This window comes from Monomorium pharaonis, chromosome 8 (assembly GCF_013373865.1).
Source record: "Monomorium pharaonis isolate MP-MQ-018 chromosome 8, ASM1337386v2, whole genome shotgun sequence".
Lineage (NCBI taxonomy): Eukaryota > Metazoa > Arthropoda > Insecta > Hymenoptera > Formicidae > Monomorium > Monomorium pharaonis.
This window is the reverse complement of record NC_050474.1, coordinates 14,358,897-14,381,276: the sequence shown is the minus strand read 5'-3', so window position 1 is coordinate 14,381,276 and position 22,380 is coordinate 14,358,897. Positions and strand designations below refer to the sequence as shown.

At 35.8% G+C, this 22,380-nt stretch overlaps 1 protein-coding gene across 4 annotated transcripts; it reads left to right on the top strand.

Moving 5' to 3' along the window:
* Positions 1-727: 727 nt before the first annotated feature.
* Positions 728-14,362, top strand: LOC114255145. Of its 4 annotated transcripts, none has more exons than XM_036291173.1 (9): positions 728-6,013; positions 6,059-6,264; positions 9,161-10,351; positions 10,429-10,611; positions 10,730-10,783; positions 10,863-10,949; positions 11,888-11,968; positions 12,152-12,205; positions 12,546-14,362. In XM_036291173.1, the coding sequence occupies exons 3-9, from the start codon at positions 10,239-10,241 to the stop codon at positions 12,685-12,687; spliced, it is 714 nt and encodes a 237-aa protein (XP_036147066.1). In that variant the 5' UTR covers positions 728-6,013; positions 6,059-6,264; positions 9,161-10,238; the 3' UTR covers positions 12,688-14,362. The 4 variants fall into 4 exon arrangements, with proteins under 4 accessions (XP_036147066.1, XP_036147068.1, XP_036147065.1 ...); XM_036291175.1 differs by having other exon boundaries at positions 728-6,264; positions 9,161-9,658; positions 9,862-10,351; XM_036291172.1 differs by having other exon boundaries at positions 728-6,264.
* The last annotated feature ends 8,018 nt before the right edge of the window (positions 14,363-22,380 follow it).

Genomic DNA, 22,380 nt, shown 5'->3' with positions numbered 1-22,380 from the left:
AAGAACCCATGATTATATAAAAGACACGCGTCAGGCAGGTGATTTAATAAACGAGTGTGGTAAGAGTCATGTAATTCGTGTTACGTTCCTCTCTTTCTCTCTGTTAATCTTTATTTCCGAATGTTTTAATCGGCGTAATTTTGCTAGGTTAGAGGAGAAAACGAGTCAATCTGCCAAGTTTGTAATTGTATGAGTCCGTGGGGATAAAGCGCCCAAATGGGCGAGCCCATTGCCCATGGAATAAGGAGGGGAGTGTGGGGGATAAGCGCCCTAGTGGGCAGCCCGTACCATCCCACGGAGTATATGTGAGAGATCGACTCGGGTTCTATTCTTACCCGCCTTGTTCCGTTTCACACGGACGCGGACCGAGAGTACGTGAACACACACACAGAGAGAGAGAGAGAGAGAGAGAGAGAGAGAGAGAGAGAGAGAGAGAGATCAATGATAGTTGTTGTTACTATTCGCGTTGTTACTGCCTGTGAACGACGTGGTTCTTAGTGGTGCTTTAGGAATTGAGTTTAGGCCAAAAATAATAAAAAAAAAGGAGAATACCTCTTTTCTTTTGTGGGTACTTTTTCGGATGCTCGTGAGGGGAAGAGCGTACAATTTTGCGACAAGGTGTAGAGAGCGTGAGGGGGAAGCGCCCAGGGAGGGCGCAACAAATCCCACGCCAAGGAAAGATGGGGGGGGGGGTTGTGACGGAGAGCGCCCTATGGGCTGCCCTGTGGTGCACAGTTAGGTGGGGGAACGACGTAGGGGGTGAAAAGCGCTTTAATAGGCGCCCGTTGTCCCCTGGACACCTCCTAACTTAAGCGCCCCGGTAGGCGCCCCTGGCTTGAAGTTCAGAGAGGAAGCAGGCGCCTGAGTCGTAGCGCCCTGCTTCCAGGATGAAGATTCAGGGAAGTCGCTGTTTCGCTTCAGAATATTTTTGGGAGCACCGAGGATGGTTTGCCCCGTATTTTGCCCCACTTAATTTAATAATTCTCGCGCAATACAAGTAAGAAATTTATAATTTCGTTAAATAGTTATATTAAACAGAATTTTACGACAAGAAAACTTTATTTTAAATAAAGTAAAGTGAGCTTACACTTGACAAATTATAAGAGTGAATTTACAGCGTTCGTAGATAAAAGAGATGTTACTTACGCACTGGTTGCTTCTTGTATCAAGAATTTAATAGCGCAGTGTAGTAGACTTATTTATATAAGAGCGCGATGGCTAATAACTATTCCACGGATAGCACTTCTTCTCTGCAGAGTAACGTCTATGCCTACTGGCAGCGCGACTCGTTATATGAGCGAAAATGCTGCTTCCTGAGGCTTCCTCTCGCGCTCCTTATATACCCCAAAACTAGGGGGTCCTAGGGGTACGCGGGTGTAGGGAAGCTCAAATCCATGGAAAATTCCGCGACAAATAGCTATTATTTTTGAAATTTCATAGTTTCTAATTTTTATTCGGATCATTATAAACTTCGGTCAAGAGGTAGCTAGGGTGGTTAGCGTTCGAATGCTTCCTTCGCCTTCCTCCTATCACCTCTGTGAGCGGAGTAATTAAACCGCATACCTTCGTAATTACTTTACTCATGCTATCTCACTCATACTTCCCGATTGGAATAATGCTCGAGCCATTGCTATCCCACTTGGTACACGCGCTCCGCGGCTGGACCGATTCTTCGGCAGCGCGAGGGTGTCACGCGTGAACCGCATGGTTGAAAAATATTCACATTATTCCAGGTTGTTAATAATGTGAAAGAGTTATAGCATGACTGCGACGGATTGCAGTAATATTAATTAACAAGGGAGTTGAGGGGTGGCGGTTGCACCCTGTCGTTAATAGCAAATAGAAAGGTGACAAAAGAATATTACTCTTTTAACGAAATTTTTAACTATACGCGGCATGATTTGATGGATTTGAGCTTTGACAATTGGAGTAATAATCACACACGCAATAATAATAAAATTTAATAAAGAGTATAAGCGTAGGGTGTACGCGCTGATACCCCGCGCGTCTGATTTCGTGGGGAGGGGAGCGCTCGGTGAGACGGGTGCTCCGGCGGAGCACGCGAGAGCGCGGTGCGCGACGTGAGATGAAATAGGTGGAAAATTTCATCGAACGTAACACAGAGTATCACACTTAACATCACAGATCACTATAAATAAACAGTCTATTGCTATATCACAACTGAAGAAATATGTTAAAGATTATGTGCCCTAGCGTTATGTACGTTTTGTAGTTCCAATCACTTATCATTCATATACTTAAAGAATTATTAATAATTAAAGACAAATAAAAAAAGTTTTAGTAAATCAAACTGAGTCTCACTTATACATACAAGCTTTCCAATTGTGATTCTGAATAGGATTAGATCCATATAATTATAATAAGAGAGATCATTTTTATAGTGTTATTATTATTTTTTTACGTTCTTAATACTACTTGAATCTTAGTTACCGCGCAGGTAACTAAGTAACAAAATATAAATATCAAATATTTAAAATATTATGCAATAATATAATAAAAAATCTTGAAGATTTGTACAAATCAGCTGCTATGCAACATTTTTTTTAACACTCAATTACAATTTTCAAGAAAGGCATTATTGAAACTTCATTGAAAGGTCATATTATGAAATAAATTTTATCTAAATACAAATTGTTTAAAGTAAAATAAACAAGAATAATACCTAGTTTTAAACATTTGTATAAATCTTCAAGATTATACGTAACAAGTTCTTAATTAATCAGTTATAAATTTGTTTAACTAAATTTCTATTAGACGTGAGCATATTGAAATCGATAATTATTTTACATCAAATAAACAAATATATTATTCGAGAATTAAGCATATTTCCATGGAGAAATAAAAATTTTAATAAGATGTAAAACTAGTTTCAAACTTTCAGTCTTGAACGTTGAAGTAAAACGTTTAAAAATAAACAAAAATTAGATAAAGGAAGAAAATTTTAACACAGAAAATTATAAAGAAAATAATTATATACTTCTACAAAAAACGTAGATCTCATAACTCTGCTCAATAATACTTCCAATTTTTATTGCAAATAAAAGAAATGTGAATAGGAATTAAGCTGAAACTTAGAATAAAAAAGGAAAAACGACCTGCCATATCCCTCTGTGCTAAAATTATACTCTTTATAATTCGTCATCCTGAAGATTTTCTTCTGAAGATTTTGATTCCTGTCTCGTTAACTGAAGCTTTTTGTTATCTTTCGTTAAGAGTTATTTTTTTTGCAATAGCTTCTGGCTTTTCCTTTTTCCACTGTTAGATCCTTCTTCTTGCTTTCGCCAAGAGGCATTCCGCAACCATGACATTACAGAGTTTAGCATCTGAAAGGTCACTTTCAGGAAATCGTATTTGTATCACACCTGAAAAAATATAATTATACTTCCCGTTATTAAATATTAACGTAATTTACCGACTGTATTTATTTAGTTAACCGTAACAGAATTTATAAAGAAAATTATAAAATTGATACAGGGACATAAAAGAACATACATTAGATTAATATTAAAGTGGAAGAGCAGGGAGATCTGACAGACAAACAATTCTCTTTTCACCTGGAACGAGTGACCGATTGAGTCGCATCTGATTCATAATCGTGACATCAACTTTACTACTTAATTCTTCCACTCGTATAAGTATAGTCTTGCATAAAGATTTTATTTCTTTAATACAATTAATATCTGAAATATAATAATTATGTAAAATAATATAAACAAAGCAGAAAAAGCTATTAACTACAGCATAATTACCAAAGTAAGGATTCTTATTCTTATTCTTTGTATGTTGTGAGATTTTCTCAGTAACTTTCTCAGTAAATTTGTTAAACTCATCCTGTACAACGAAGAAGACATCGAAGGTACAAGACTTGTATTTGGGACAAATGTTGTGTTACTTAACTCTGAGTTTTGAGTTTTGAAAGAACTTTGTTTTTCAGAACAAGTTCTAGAACTCGACTCTGTACCATCCTCATCTTTAGTTTTATTTACATTTTCTTTTTCATTATTCTCTTCAGTGTTGACGTTACTATGATATAGAGCTACGTTCATCTGTTGCAAAGGTCTTTTGGTATATATATCCTTTGGTATATTAAGCTAAAAACCACTTGAAGTGTTTTTTCGTTTTCTAAGAGTATTTTTGGGATACTATTTTTTTAGCTTCTGAAGAAATTGTTGCCGTTCAGTTCGTTGACTTTTAATTTTTTGTATTCCAGATGAAGACACTTCTGTGCTGTTTGGTTTTACAGTCACATTGATTTTTCTGTTATCATTCTGACCTGGTACACTACCAATTTTATTTGTAAAGGACAACAGTGGTGGTGCTAGTATACTCTGTGATGCTTTCTCTGATTTGATGAACTTTCGAATCTTCTTGTGCTGAACCGAATCTGAATCGCTATCTAACAAAAGTAGCTCTTGTTTTGTATCTGAATCACTATCTTCATCAGTATATATAATAGGTGGTCGTTTCCTTCTTTTACCGCGACCTAATTCTTTTTCAGTCTCATAGGAAGTTAGGCCTTCATCCACAAATTTCTTTAACACTTCCCTAGCTTTTTTTATAGTTTCTAAATCCAAAATAATAACAATTAAATAAAAATCATTGATTTTGTTCAGTAAAGAATTGCTTCGCAACAGTTATAACAATCTTGGCGTATGATAATAGATTCAGCAAAGATTAATACTCTAATCAAATTGACAATTTTTGCAATTAATGCAAAGTATATAATTTTCTGCTAAACGCAGCTATATTACCATGACACACTCATAACATAAATAACTTCCATAATTTATTAAACTTACCAAAATATCTTATCACTTCAACAGGACTTTCTGACCAATTTGGGTCTGCAGAAGCTTCCTTTCTTATAAGTTTTCTAGCATCTATGGAAGGAGGAGGCTATTTTGTTATGCCTACCATGTCTTCGTTTAAATCAGTAATCCACTTGGCGAGGCCTACTTCAAAAGCTGTATCATTATTTAATCCTTTTTCTGTTGTTTTTATAAATTTAATGACAACAAACTAGAAACAAAGATTAAAAAAAAATTCTGTAGATATATAGCAGCAATAGGGACTTGATAAAACACACGCAGTACTTAAGTAATTAGAATAGAGGTATTGTGTGCAACAAAGGCACACATAAAAATGCATCACCATCTGGCATTAGCCAATATTTTGATTCAACCTCTGTCAAAATAAAATTTCTTGTTACGTGTTCTTTCTCAGGCACACGAACAATGCCTACAAGATGAGTCCAGAGGATATGTATAGAAGTTTTCAACATTAAGGAACTTATTTCCAATCATAAAAATACCATCTTCACACATTCTGAACAATGTTCTTTAATACAACAATATCTCCACTAATAGTTCGAAAGCACGAGTCTTTCGTTCCTAGTTGAAAAATAATTTCACCAACAGACACTCGTCTGAAATGTACACCGATCATTACTTCATTTAGATCTCTGTGCTCTCGAGAAAGAGTAACATGTTTATTGTTAGAGGACAGACAAATAGTTACATGTGCAGATCTTTTAATGTCTCTATAAGCTGCTTGCTGTAACGGTTTATATCCTGATCGAAGAGTTGTTTTGAAAGATTTTAATTTATTTTCGAACTTAAAAGCGCTAAAATTTTCCAACTGTCCATATGTAGCACATTCAGCGATTAGATGGCAGAGAGCATGAACATTATATACTACAAATTTCTGTCCGTAAATGTTGACAGAGTGGCGTATAAAATGTCATACCAATTCATTGGCAGTTTCTAACATTCTAACTGAACAAACCAGTACTGAACTAAAGAGAATATAAAGAGCAGAGTGCAATAAGAGAAAATGTTTGTAAATATTTTCATGAAGATGTTTTTTAAATACTAGAATGCCATCATACACACACACACACACAGATACAGCCGTCGAAGCTCAGTAACTTTATACAATTTCCATTCTGTTAAGGATCTTGGAGGTCTGGTAAAATCTTGTGGACATGTTTGAGGTAAATCATTTTCAAGGACGGCTGATATTTCACGAACTGTATTAGCTTTCAATTGTCCAGGCCCATTCCACAGCACCCAGGTTTTAAGTAGCCTCTTACAAACTCCTTGCCAAACCAAATGCATTGGATCAAGGCGAAATTGGGATATCATACGTGCAATTCTCAACATAATAGACACTCCAGTATGATGAAGTCGCTAACTCAATGTTACGAAAAGACTGATCTGTTCTCAGAGGATCATCAAGTAGCACGTAAGTTCTCCTCCCATCAACATGTTGGCCAATAACGGTACACTTTTCGCACGATGCATAGCCTGAATGACCTATAATGCATTTTACTAATGATTGAACAGGTGCATCCAGTATATGTATAATTTCTAACTTGAAACGGGTACGCTGTACCATTGTAATTGTACCCGTTTTTCTACAAATTTTCAACCTCATTAACAAAGTCATTCAAAAATTCTGCAGGATTTCTAGGGTCTTGATTTTCCAGATATAAAGCAATTATGAACGGCTCATTTTTTGTACCAACGAGATATCCCAAAATAGGCCAAAACTTTTTTTTTGAACTTTGAAACAAAGGTAAATCATCCATGTTTACATCAATCTTAATAGAATTATATCTTTTAAAATATTCGTTCAAATTCATAACATGAAATTTAGCTGCAATACCCTTGTACCAAAATTTACATTTAGCATCAAATTCAACTATATTTATATGAATAGGAGTGTGAAGTAATGTTTTGTAGTTTTTGAGCATTCTTGGAAAGACTACACTAAGCCTATTAAGAATATCATTCAGTTTTCTCATAGATAAACATCCTGCTTCTAATGCCCATTCACGAACAGTTTCAATGACGTATTCTTCTTTTTCAGCATCATTTTTAAACTGTACAATGTTTCTATTGTTTCTATTATTATCAATATCTACATCAGATTCATTATTATTACTTTCATCACTACTATTTGGCAATGAGTCATTGATTTCATCTTCATTTAATGAACCATCACTATTTTGCACAGACTCTGTTTGTTCCAAATGATGGTCTGTTTGAAGATCACACGCTACGTTATTAACATGTGAGAGACAATCAGACAATTCATCAAAAGATTCACTATCAGTACTACTTGTCAGAACATATTTTGCATTAACTTTCCTCATGATATCATCAACTTTTAACTTTTTAGACACCTCTCTTTTAGCCCTACGTCGTAGTCTCCGTTTGTAAGAGCACATCTTAAAGAAGGAAAGAGAATAAAATTACTTAATAGTTTTCTTTTCGTAAACAAAAAAATTCATAACAACATCATAAAAAATTATAATAATGTGCCAATATCCACTCTATTACAGGTGTTACAACACAATTAACATATTTAATATCTATGGCAAAGCGCATATTTGCACATAATCGTGACTTGGTGTGATATCACTGTGATTTTTATATCATTGTGACCCAATTGCTATTATAGAAATAATAAATACAGAATATTTAGATTGCTTCCACAGGACATTGAATACATAACCTGTTGGTAGACAAACATTTAATGTATTAATAATACCTAATCTATAATGTATTTTTGTTTCTTGTTTTGTTCTTTTCTAATCTTTTTTACTATACATCTTTCATATTTTTTTGTCTTTTTTTAGAATTCGTCAATATTTATCTCAAGTGATATGTGATAATTCTAACCTATGACACAGTGGAATATATTAATTGTACAAATCTAATATTATTGAGGATACTTACTGGACGTTGATCGTCATCCATAATTTTCGAAAACTTAAATTTCACTCACTTTACGTACTGATGTATTTTTTCACAAACTAGGTTCTGTGATCAAAAACGATGACGAGAATCCTTGCGATTCAAAGAAACCGGGAACATATACAGTACGTGACTGCATTTAGCGAATGAACACGCAATAAACCGACGCGCAAAGGTATATAGGGGCTAAAATGGCTGGACAATCGCGTGTATATAAAACCGAAATCTCAAAATATGCATCGAAACGATTCAACATCGAATCGATGATTGATGCCCGTATATTTTTATATAATAATAAATAATCTCTTTTATTATAAGCTATAGACACACAATACGATTAAGCCAATGAATAAGTTTCCACCGAGAGTTCTCTCTCTCTCTCTCTCTCTCTCTCTCTCTCTCTCTCTCTCTCTCTCTTTCTCTCTCTCTCTCTCTCTCTCTCTCTTTCTCTCTCTCTCTCTCTCTCTCTCTCTCTCAAATTGGGTTAGAATCAGGCCAATTTATCAATAGTTATGCTGGTTACAATGGAAGTAACCTAATTTCCGATGTGACCAGTCATTGACTAATTGGCCCGACTCTGATCCGATTTGAACGCTCGGTGGAAACTTACTCAATAAGGATACTTAAGATGCGTTCGGGAAGACGCTATTAGCGCTATCAGCATCAGTTTATCCTTGTTCTACTTTTAATGAGTAATGAAGATGGACTGATGCTGGTAGCGCTAATAGCGTCTCCCCGAACGCACCCTTAGGCTGCGTTCCGATACTGTCAGTATTGAAAATCTACAGTATATGTGACGTAGACTATAGATTTTCAGTACTGGCAGTGAATATCGGAACGCAGCCATAGAAGATGCCTCGTATGCGTTCTAGCATGAAAAATCGTATTGTGTATCAAAGGCTTTATTTTAAACAAATTTTAGATTTTGAACACAGATAATATAATTTGTAAACAAACAATTTTTGATGCCTAAATAATTTGATCGAAATTAGCTAATTTCCAATGTCAATTTCGATTCAATGAGTTTTGACGGCATTGACGTTGTTTCAACATCGATTCGACATCATTTTTCTCAGATACTGTTTGCACCTTTATCATGACATCGAAATAATTTCGAAATATTTGAAATTTCGATGTTCAGTAATCGGCAAAATAGTGATCGATAAAATTAGATTGAATCGATTTGACGTCAATTCGATCTATCATTTCTCACTGAGAATAAAACATAAAACATTACATAACCTTATTTAACATGCCGCAAATATATAACTATAATATTAATTTACTTACTGTTCCCTTTCTCCTAACACGAAATTCAACCAATGAAGAGAGAGTAGAAAAAGAGATCCGAGCCCACACATCTACTTCTCTCTTTCTAGATCTCTCCAGACGGAACATCAAAGAAATTTTGCCGCATGCTCCATCCAGTACTATATATCGATGGCTCGGTAGCCACGATGATCAACCGTTGCGGCGATCAGCTGTTATATACGGTGTCATCCCGCGTGGATAATCTTCCGCGGCGCCGGTTTCCCCTCACTACGGGGTCCCCGTGTACGGTGTCGGGATCGGTCGCTCAGTGCGCGTACTGGGATCCGGGTAACGAGCGGAGCGGTGATCTGCCACTCAATATGTGGCGCGAGGAAGCGCTCAGTGCGCGCTGGCAAGGAAGCCGGTGCGAGATTATGTTCGGCACTCATTGTCAGTGCATGCTCTGGAGACTCAGCTCAGTTCGCTGAGAGGATCGGTCGGCTCACTTTGCTAGATCGAGGAGATCTGCTCTCTTATTACCAGCGGAGGGCTTTTATAGCCCCCGTTTGGTGACAAGAGGAGCGGAGACGTGCGGGGAGAAAGATAAGCGGAGGGGACTACGCAAGGTAAGAGGGTAACGGCCTCGTATCTTTATGCCTTAATGACGGCGGAGGAACGGCTTGTTACACATTATTAATGCTATTATGGCATTTAAAAGTCGTATTTTAGTGAAGAATAAAGTAATATTGAAGTGTGATCTTATTTGGACCGAAATATCCGAAATTTTAGTTTCCAAAATTTCACCTTCTTCGATCGTTATATTCCATAGTGTCACAGTATATACAGTAGCGCAACTCAGCTGATTTAATGTTGGCAAAAACGGAATGCGCACGCGCGAAATAAGGCAGTACGTACTCTCTCTTTCTTCCCTTTTTGTCTTTCCTTATTTAACCGATTTAGAGGTACGTTTGAATGCTTACGACGTATATAGTGCTGTAGAGTAAAATACAGTGACGTGATAAATTTAATATAAAAAGTTATGTGAAGTGTTAAGTGATTCGTGAAGTGTCAATAAAAAATATATTATCAAGAGAAAAGTTAACCTGTATAAAGTTTGTACAGGTTAACTTTTCTTTGAAACACTTTGATCTTAGCTTTGTTTTAGATTTTGCTACGAGATCTCGAAGGAATCACAATATATAAAAGATGGAGAAAATTATAAAAGGAAATAAGAAAAATCATTGGTGTGCAGTGACAGGATGTATGAGGACTTATGTGGAAAAGCGACACTTCTTTCTTTTTCCCAAAGAACATGATAGGTACAACACTAATTTTAATAATTATTTACTTTATCATTTTATTAATTGTTTACTTAAATTGATTATTATATATACAGATGGTTGGCATGGGTTCAAGCGTGCAGAAGATTTGATTTGCTACCAAAAGGTCCAGAGTATGTAAATCGCAATTGTCGCTTGTGCCATTTACATTTTAATGAGAAAGATTATAAAATCAAAGGACGAGCTCGCCTTCATCCAGATGCCGTACCAACAAAATTTTTGGAATTGACAGATAATAAGTAAGTTTTTATTTATATTAATTTTAATTGCTTTTTATTAGAAATAATTTAGTTTTGATAACTGAAAATATTTTTGTACATAAGGAAATATAAAAATAATTAAAAAATTATTTCACAGCAGTGCTACTTCTTCTTTAGTATCGACGATGGAAAACCAAGAAAATTATAATATGTAAGCTATTTTTACATTTATTATAAAACTTAGAAGAATTAATTTTTAATTAATAAATAACTTAAATTAACTTTTTCAGAAGCACAATAATAGATACGAATCATTGCAGCGCCTTAAGCAATGAACAACATATTTCAACGGACAATATACAAGAAAAAACAACTAGGTGAGTCAAATAAAGAAAAAAATATAATTTTTTGATACAATAATGATAATCTCACTACAATCCACATTCTTATTTTATGGGATAACATTTTTATATTATAATATATTAAAAGCTTATTCTGAATTTTATAATTATGAAAAGATATTTTTTTTAATTTTCAAACTGAACAAAGTTTTTTAATATCTTCATTGTAATCATCTATACTATTTTTTACAATTTTAGGGTAATTTAAAAAAATAAAAAAATAATTATTTTAAATATAATAGAATTTATATCTTCTTTGAAGTATTAACTATAAAATATTTTAAATTTAAACATAAATGAAAAAGTTAATTGTAAATATATATTTTTTGATATTTTATATTCTTTATCGACTTAACCACTTTGGCATTCGGTAGTCGACTGAAGTAGACTAAAGTTTTACAGCGGTCTTATGGGCCCTGGCAACCTTTTTACCCCCTCCACCATAAAATCTTTTATGGAGAAGGGCCTAGGAGAGAAGCCTGTTCTCCCTAGGAAAGTTTCCTCATAGAAGTAAAAACGAAATAAGCACGTGTCCAGTTTGAGAACTAAAATTGATCAGTTAGGATATAAAGAATATAAACTATGCTCGTTGCTTTCATCAATTACAAAGAGTATATTCATATCCTCCTTGGCAAGTCGTAGACGAGTAAAAATTTGGTTAATTTTGTATAACCCTTAAGTACACTGGCGGAATACAAACGTACCCCATAGCATACAATTACATAATTAAATTTTTTTGCATAATTGTGTGCGGTGGAGTACGTTTGTATTCCGCCAATGTACTCAAGGATTTATTTACAAGTAATTTTTGCTCGACGAGAAACTCAATATCATGTTTAATATAATTGTACCATCAATCAATTATCATAAATTCAATATGTGAACCTTAACAGCTATGTAAATTTTTTTTGTAGAAATATATGTTTGAATGCTGAAATGGATTTAGATGTACAGAATGCAACTCCATCAACAAGCACAGAAGAAAATTGTAACAGGTAATGATAAAAAACTTTATTATTTTTACAAAGCTTAGAAAAAATACTAATATATATATAAATTTCTTTGAAATATTCTGTGAATATTTGAAAATTGAAATAAAAATAACATTCTAATGTATTAAGTTAATTTAATTGTTTCAACGTAACTGGCAATTCTAAATTATATATAATTTTTTTCAGTGATTTACAATTATCTGGAGAAATAATAAATAATAGTGCTGAAATTGCTAAACCGTAAGTTTTATTTTAAAATAATATACTTAAATATATATATATATATATATAAAATGTCGTAAGATATATGATTTGTGCTATGATTATATTATATTTTATCTTATAATTACATGTTGTCATATATATTACTATTTTTCTTATTTATATCTATAATGTTAAATTTTATAAATGCAAAATATATTATATTAATTTAACATTATTTGAAATAATATAATAGAAACTGTATTACTTATTTTTATCAAACAATCGCGTTATTTTATTTTAAATTTATTATTAATTTTACTTCTTCTAATTAATTTATTTTTGCAATTTGTAACATATTTAAATATTTTGTATGTAGGAGTACATCTGGCACATGTGGTACGAAGACATCCCAACAAGCAATATCTGACAATTCTCCTCGAAAAACAAAATTGAGGATGAAAAATCAAAAATTGAAAGCGCAAATTAAAACGATGCGAGAAACTATTAGACGCTTATGAAAAGGTAAAAGACAGAACAAAAGGAAAACAGCAAATACAGAAGATGCGGATGAATTTGAGACTTTGCGTAAACTAGGAAGTAAGTTATTACCTGTAAGGTTTGCCAAAATATTGTCGGCACAAATTGACGCACAACTGAAACGTAATCGTGGTCAAAGATACGATCCTGAATTTAAAAAATTCGCGTTATCTTTATATTTTTTAAGCCCGCGAAATTATAGAGAAATGAAGAAAACAATATCATTACCTTCAATACGTTCTTTACAGTTGTTAACTCAAACGTGGAATATTGCGCCTGGTTTAAATGATAAAATTTTTAATACTTTAACATTAAAATTAAAGTCATTGCCTCCTATGGACAGACACTGTATTTTATGCGTAGATGAGATGAGTTTAAAATCTCATTTATTTTATAATTTATCGCAAGATGAAATTATCGAGTTTGAGGATAATGGGAAGCAAAAATCGTCTATTCCTGCAAAAAACGTTTTTGTTATAATGGCATGTAGCATTGCAGGCAATTGGAAACTACCGTTATGTTATTGTTTTGTTGAAACTACATGTCGGATGAATGATTTAAAAGATTTGATATTTAAAACAATAATTAAATTAAGAATTAGTGCAACAGTACATGCATTAGTAAGTGATATGGGATCTAATTTTATCCAGTTATCTCGTAATCTAGGAATTTCAATAGAAAACTCAACCTTTTTAGTTGAAGAGGAAGAAGTACTTTATATTTTTGATACTCCTCATTTAATAAAAGCAACACGCAATAATCTTTTAAAGCATGATTTTGAGTTTAATAATAAAATAGCATCATGGTCTCACATTGTTCAATTTTATGAAAGAGATAGTAAACAATGGATAAAATTGGCACCTAAATTATCAAAATGCCATATTGAATCCAATGGTTTCCAAAGAATGAAAGTAAAATTTGCTGTCCAAGTATTTAGCAATCGTGTCGCTGCAGGCATGTGTACGCAAATGTCTTCCGGTTTACTTCCAAGTGAAGCAGTTGGAACCATTGATTTAATAGATCATTTTGATAAATTATTTGATCTTTTAAATTCTTCTTCTACAACTAGCCCTAAACAATATGGCAAAGCTTTTACCGGAAGCGATAAACAACTTCAATTTTTAGAAGAAATGTTCTATTTTTTGAAATGTATCAAAGTCCTAAATAATAATGGTACTTATGTAAAAGTGAACTGCTTTATCTGCTGGCAGATTACGATTAAAAGTATAATAAAACTCTGGGAAAAATTAAAATGTTATAACTTTTTATACTTAAGAACACGTAGGATTAATCAAGATTGTCTCGAAAATTTTTTTGGTTTAATAAGACAACAAGGTGGTAATTCTTTAAATCCAACACCTATACAATTTACAAGAGCTTTTAAAAAATTATTTAGTATAACCTTTCTGAAACATCCAGATACGCAAAATTGTGCTCCAGATGAAGATGATATGTTAAACCTAATTGGAACACCAAGTTCTATTTCATCTACCGTTTCTGAATTTGTTCCATCTTCATCACGTATAATTTTAGATATCCCAAATCATGATTATTATACAATGGATCTGCCAGAAGAAAATGCATTTATATATGTATGTGGGTACTTAATAAAAAGATGTTTAGAGATACATTCATGTGATACATGTATAGCTTATTTAAATAAAAACAACATTCATGTGATACATGTATAGCTTATTTAAATAAAAACAAGGCTACTTTGGATAATACAACATTATATTCTTCATTTCGAGCTTATGAAAACAACGAAACAAACTCGTTCGGAAACTTACATATAGCAACCTATGATTTCTGTTTCTATATACATAAATTAGAAGAAATGTTTGTGAAAAATTTTGAAAAAAATTGTTTTCAAAAAAATATTGGCGGTTACTTATTTCAGCTTGCTCAAGATATAATTTTTCAACCGCCATGTCCGGATTTTCCTACAATATTTCTTATAAAATTATTTTTACGTATGCGTATTTATTTCACATTATCAGAACATAATAAATCATGTAAAGAAAACACAACGAAAGGACTTCATAAAAAAAATAGAAAACTTTTAAATATCAAACATCTATAAATATCTTTTTATTTTATAACTATTTGTAGCTTTGTTTTTATAAGTTTAATGTAACTACGTGAATATATTATACATTTATATTTATTATTCATTATTATTATATGTTTTGTTTCTTCTTTTTTATCTTTCTCTCTTTTTAATTCGTATCGAGGTGGATCGAGTAGCTGAGATACGGATAGAATGAGAGAGATGAGTAAAAAGAATTTTGTTTATATATTATTAGTTTTACAATTATAATGCGAATTATATTCAATTTTATTTAGTTATATTATATTTAGTTTTACTTATAGTTTGTAGTTATTTTATTTATTATATTTATTTTATTACAAAAGTATTATTAATGCATATTATTAATGTGTTTGGACATTTTCTAAAAAAAATGTAAAACTGAAAAACAGTGGATTAGGCCTATTAGGGACACCACTTAAAAAAAAAAACGCGCCTGACACTGTACCTCAAAGGTGGTGTGGAAAATAGTGTATTATATATGAGATGTATAAAAGTTGAAACATTATAAATTGTCGGACACGAAAATAATTGATGTTAGGAAAAAAATTTATTGAAACGCGGGCGAAAAAACTAGTAGATATTTAATGCAGAATATATGTATCATAAAATGTTACATATTTACATATACATATGTATTTAATCTAAAAAGTTACATTATTTTAAATTGTTTAAATAATTTATTTGTATATATTATGTGTGTTAACTGTATTTTATTTTTGTACCATATTTATGTATCAATTTTGTATTATATTTATGTATCAATTTTTTTTATGCATACATCTAACCTGCAATTTGAAATGTTTTTATCACTTATATGGCAATATTATTTTAATAAATCATAAAGAAAATAAAATTATAAATCTGATATATATATACTATTTATTTATGCTGTTTTTATTTATTTTATTATTATATTTATTTAATTACTATCACATTTATATATATTGTATTAAATAATTAACTATTAAAATATTTATATAATTTAATATTTTTTAATATTTCAGTTAAAAATTTTTTTACGCACGTATTAACATTGTATCGTTAACCCTTATTATGAAAATTTAACACTGACAGTATTAAATTGGTTAGTAATTAATTACTTATTTTTTGTATTAAATGTAATGTTGCTACTTTTAATACTAAAAATAAATAATTAATCAATTGGCAATCTAATGCTGCCAGTGTTTAATTTCCAGGGAACAATAATTCTACATTTCAATTACAATTAAATTATCTTTAATATGATCTAAAATAGAAAAGAAATGAGAAAGCATTATATGATGAAGAGAGAAGAACAGAGATCACGTGATGATTGTCACGTGATTATACTGCCTTATTTCGCGCAAGCGCACTCCATTTTGGCCAATACTAACATCAAACGTGCAGACAAGAAGTTGCGCTACTGTATATACTGTGATAGTGTCATGTAACAAATACGACGATATACGTAACAAACTTAGTGATTTTTCAGAAGACACGAATATTTCATATAATACGTTAAGTACAAGTCATAGTACAGTGAATGAGTCTACTAATTCGAATAAAAAAATCCAGATCCTATTAAATTTACAATAACAGTACCAATTGATGAATTTGAAGAAATGATTGTTTTAAAATCGTATAAGTATACTCAAAAAAAAAGCTTCGACGTAAAATGTAGAAAACTTTCCAACCAGGCGTTTAGGAAGAATTTATTACAAATAAAATTTGGGACGCAATACGTATAAAATGTGGATTTAGATTTTGCAATTATTATATATTGTGACGTGACAGCCGCAGGCTGCTGTCCGTCACAAGGCCCTGAGGGCCTTTACGCAGTAACATCACGCGGGCCCTGCGTCCTCCCGCTCGGGAGCGGACGCAAAAGCGTGTTATCTTGTACTTTTGTGTGTGTGACGACCCACGTGTTGTCCGTTCAATTAATTGTTAAGATTTTTGTGAGCGCTATACCGCGGGTGCGGCGGAGATCGGTGGCTCTGAAAATCTCGTTGTAATTTTCGGACGTCTCGTCTCGACGGAGAACCTTCCCGGAGATTGCAGAGGAATGGACATCGAGGGAGTCGAAGAAGACCCTTTCTAAGCGGGGGTCCGCAGGTAATGCCGCCCTTATCTTGCCTACCGTTTGTGCCATTTGAGAATTTCGATACTGCCGCCGAATCACGCTTTCAGGATCCAGCGACGGCGCGAAGCCGGCATCCCGACGGGGCGACTGCAGACCCGACACCGCAAGAAGTCCGGCGAAAGGATCGCGACAGCTAATGATCCACCAACGCCCCGTCGAGGAGGAAATAACGCCCTGATGGCAGAGGATGCGCCTGGCAAGGAGGGAAGAGACGGCCGCGGAAGGAGGCGCCAGGATTCTCGTGTCCGGGGCCCCTAATTATCGACCGCCGGGCTTGGATCAATCAGCCGGCGACAGCGTGGGCACCGCGCTCTGCGCGAAAATCGATTTTCGCGAAATCAGCCAATAAGGGCCCGGAGTGCCGGGGGCAAGGTGAGGCGCGCTGCCGAGCGGCTCCCGCGAGATCCAGGATTCCTCACTCGTGTTGCGGACGTAGTCGAAAATACTGTGCGTGTGTTCCGAACTCCCGAGCCAAGGCCTGTAAGAGAGGACGCAGGAGCCGAGACCATCCCGATCCAGAGGAGGCGAACGAGAGAGAGGCAACGTGGTGAGACGAGCGTCACACTATTGTAAAGCCACCGATTTCGCGGATTGGGCGAGCCGCGGGGAAGTCGCGTAATTATCGTAGTATTTTCCGGCGTACTGAGTGAAGCCACGAGCTCGCGGATTTATCGGAGTACCGTTGTCTCGCCCGATCGCGCCCGCCTGCGTGATTTCGCTCCGTGCTGCACATTTTGTATTATCATCGCGTTGCGTGTGCGTCCCGATCCGCAGCCGAGTCAATCGTCATTTCGTCCGGTCGTCGTGTCACGGGTCATTCCCGTATTGTAAATTGTCGCGCCTTGGTAAATTATCATTAATACTGTGTAATTTGGTCGATCGCATTTATGTCGCGAGTCCTTCGGTAATTGCGCTCTGATAATACTCGATGTAATCGTCTTGAACCGCCTGGTTGGCGAGTGAATAATAATTACCGCGCTTATTGCTCGCGAGATTCGTTAGCGCGCGGGAGAACACGAGTCCGTCGCGTGCCGCGCGGGCTCGGAGTTACAGTTCATCCCGCTCGCCCTTGACGAGGTCGTCATTCTATCGAGAGTTTGACGTCCTCCAACGACGCCGGGTCAAGCGTAAACAAGCCGGAGAATTCCCGCGTACGCACAATAACCCGCTCGTCAAGCATCCCGTTTCCGCGAGATACGATACCCAGCGGTCATCAGCTGGTAACGCGCGCAAACCATCGCCACTTTACAGAGCCGTCTAGCCTTGTAAAATATCCGATTAAATACAATTGTTAATTTTCTATGTTACATTGATATTGTGTCACTGATTCTCTCGCCTTCCCGATTCCATCCACCCGCACCGAACCTCCCTCTCTGCCAATTGAGGGCTGAACAGCTGGATATTGGAGCCGCTAGTCGCCTAGCGTGCGCCCGTCTTTCCCGCGATTCTGTTACCGTAACGTTCATTCGCGATGTGGTGCACACAGAGTGGTACGCTTAACATACCTGGCGCCCAACTTAATATTGCGTCGGGAAATCTCTCGAAGATAATCGCCCCGACACCCGGGCGGCTCAGGGCCGCGACCAGGGACGGAGGCGAAGTTGGCCGTCGCTCGCGAGCGACGGTTACAATATCTAATGCTGATATATCTGGATATATAAATGGTAAGAATTTAATAATTTCCCTCTCTCTCTTCACACACACACACACACACACACACGCGCGCGCGCGCGCGCGCGTAGAGGAAGAGAGAAAAAAATTATTGTATATGTATTGCAACGTTACTTTCTTCACGTCTGCAACTTCGCCGTGCTTCTCAACAAAAGGTTGGGCGCCAGGCGCGTAATTCGCGCCGCACAAAACTCGCGATACTCTCGGTACTTCGCACGACGGCCAAATGCCGGCTAGTCCGCCTCCACACGAAATGGCAGAGGGGCGAGGTTCTTTCTCGGCACGCGGAATAGGAGAGGAGAGGTCTCGCGTAAATAACTAGATCGACTGAATAAAGATAATAAGCATGTATTGAAGTTAGAATGGCAACGGCGTTGCCATCGATTACAATCTAATCATTATAACGCACAGACCGGTACGGCTATAGCGTACTTAACTCAACATTCACAATAGCTCGAAGCTTACTCTACACAGAATACAATCTACTTCAATATGACGACACACGACGTTAACAATACTTAATAGGCGATAAACGGGATAGGCCGCTACGTAACTTGCGCATTCCGTGCAGAAATCCACATCTGCGGAAGCCCGCCTCGGTATTGCACAACCGGCTCACACTCTCGGTATGCGGCAGATGAATCCCGGCGGATATTACTGTACGCGCTATCCCGTCGCGAGACTTTACTTCTTACGCAAATACAAAGATCGACTGTCGGCTCGACATATTCCCTGAGGGAGGAGACACTAGGCGCAATGACTACTCTCTACGAGGCGAAGATCGACACGGCCCTGCTACGCGGTGACTCGACTCTCGGTATCCCGAGAATAATAAATCCGCCTACCGAACGCTCGGTAGGGTAATTAATTCTCACTAAAGGCCGGGCCGGCCGTCTTCGCTCTTACCGCGTGGTCGAAGTGGTGGCCTTACAAGCAGGGTAGCGTCGTCGATGGCCGTGGAACCGCTCTCGTTGCTATCTCGCCGAACAGTGACGAACCGTGAACGGTCGGGGGCGCCGCGGACGCCGGCAGCGGCCCGCGCATCGATCGCGCTTCGATTTGCGCACACCGATCGCTAGTCGATGGGGGGTCCTACGCCCGTCCTGCAGGATCTCAGCGTCCGAGGGCGCCTCTGGTCATGACGCCGCGTAATTTGAAGGCCGCGGATTGCACGCGATGTCCTTGGCTGTCTCGGCTGCCGCTGAGCCGGCTCGGGGTTGATCAGGCCCCGTCCGGCCTACTCCTCGGGGCCGTGGCTACCGCGCCGGCTGGGGCTTCCTCCATCCTGGTTGTCGGATGTAGGGGCGCATGCTTCCTCCCCGGCGTCGCCTCCGGCTGCACCGGACTGCTGCTCCTTTCTCTACAATACAGTATAACGGCAGTGTCTGTCCCCTGACTTTTACAACGTACTCAGTACTGTGTGCAATTACTTGCCCTTGCTCGCTGTCCTCCGGCTGTCCGGGGCCCCGCCGCTCGGTCGTCTATGCTTCTCATTCATCTTCCCTCGACGGCTGCTCCGTTAATCACAAAAGGTCATCTTGGCGCACCACCTCTCCCGCGGGTCGCGACTTCCGCTAGGCGGATACCTACGTGTCTTAAGAACTAACAGAATCTTATTGAGAAAAGGAGAGGCCGCTCCTCCCCCGCTCGGGGTAATGAGCGGCCCCAAATGACCTTTTCCCGGCCGGGCCATTCGGCCCTTGTGACTGACGAAAAACGTCACGTCACAGTATATAGGAAATATGTGAAGAATACTTTATCATGAATATTTTTTTATTATTGATACAGTTAATAAATATATTTTTGATATTTAAGTTCGTGTAAATGTGTGGTAGCACCTTACACTGCGACATAGAAAGTACGATGCAAGATGTATTTATAAAATGCATCATATTTGAAAGCACCGAAAAATGTAGTAAGCATTTTTTAAAAGAACCGTCAGAAAACACAAATTGTGAAAAAAGTATGCACCAAATCAGTTGATGTTTATCGTGCAGAAATAGCCAATGAGATCCGGAACCTCCGCATTTGCACAAAGCATCAGTATTATGGTACATGTGGTAAAATTGTAATACAAAAAATCACAATTTTTTATGAAGATCCTATTAAAGTTTTGTGCATAATGAAATATAGCGCTTACTCTAATTCCATTCATGATATTAGCATGGAGCCGTTTTTCATACATTATTGGACGAACTACTAGTTACAAATATATCGTAAATATTGCTCGACAAATATACGTTGCATTTACATAAATGCTACGGGCAGTATAGTGAAAAAATTAATGAAAACAAACAAAACTTTATCAAAACATTTTTTTATACCACATAGTAATTCATTTTAATTCAAATCAATTCTCGGTAGCGCAAATGCTATCTGAAAGAAATACAACAAATAACATACATTCTTGTTGCAATGACTTACAATGAGTGCTTGATGTCCACGCGAAGTAATAGTAGATTCATCTAAAGCATTGTTAAATGCCGTTGTACGAACATTTATGTGTTATAAGACAGTTAAAAATTATGCAAATGCGTGTAAAAATAAAGTTGTCCCTAAATTTTTTGTACAAATAGATGTTGCTCATTGGATTAAAATGTACGTAAATTTATTAAATATTCTATCGGACAATTAATTATATGCCGAAATTTGGAAGAGGCTGAAACAATACTTCGAGCAATAATAATAATTGCATGTTCCGAAACAGAAGGCATTTTATTAAGAGGTAAAGAAATCCACTATGAAAAAGAAAAAAAATGATTAAAATTCTTTATAACTGGTAAGTTTTGTTTTTATCGTCATTTTTATAAAAAAGTATTTTTCTGTATCCAAAAATTTAGACAATTAGAATTATGCAGCGATTGGAACAAAATTATTCATAATTGGAACAAAATAATCCAAGTTTTATATTCTAGATTATTGTTTTGTATAAATTTATATTATTCTATTAGTATATTTATTTTATTATTCTTTATTTAATATTTTATTATTATTATTTATAAAAAACATTTTTGTTGCTTTACATCTCAGGAATGTCAAATTATGAAAGTTTTTAAGAAAAGAAAAAACAAAAGAAGAAGAAAAGCAAATTATTGAACAAGAGAATATATGTGAGGAAACAGGAATTGAATGGTTAGCGTGGGGATATAAAATAAAAAATAAATTGTAAATATATTATTGTATATTAATAATTTGTAATATTTTTTTTTTGTCAGGGAGCAGGTGACCGCGACAACACTTATTACTTTTCTGCTTTCGCAGAACAATTATTAAAAAATATTAATATATTTCCACTATGGTCGAATGTTTCTTGCGATGATTTTGGTTATGGCCGAGTTCCCACGTCGAGTGCACCTGTAGAAGGTAAATTTAATAAATTGAAAAATAATCTTCTCAAGAACTCAAATCTTCCTGTACAAATAGATGATTTTATAAAATTACACTTGGATTATTTGCATGGAAAAGTAAAACTTGTTGATGCAGAAGAAAGAAGTGCATCCTCAAGTAATACATCGAATGTTGAAAACGTAAATATTGAAAACGCAAATGAAGAGATAGAAAATATAAATATAAATTCTTCACTCAATAATGAGCAGTCCCAAATAAAAATATGTTTAACATGTGCTAACGGTGATAAATCTTCTGGTGCACATGTGTGTACTATTTGCAAATTAGCAATGCATGCAACCGAAAACTGCTCAATTGCTTGTGATGAAGAAGGATATGGACAAGATCGTATATGTACATCTTGTTTTGAAAGTAGCGATAAGATACTCGCATCACGGAAAG

Coding starts and splice junctions, on each gene's coding strand:
- LOC114255145 (XM_036291173.1), top strand. CDS start 10,239: ATGGAGAAAATTATAAAAGGAAATAAGAAAAATCATTGGTGTGCAGTG. Junction 10,612..10,729: donor TTGGAATTGACAGATAATAA/GTAAGTTTTTAT, acceptor ATTATTTCACAG/CAGTGCTACTTCTTCTTTAG. Junction 11,969..12,151: donor ACAGAAGAAAATTGTAACAG/GTAATGATAAAA, acceptor AATTTTTTTCAG/TGATTTACAATTATCTGGAG.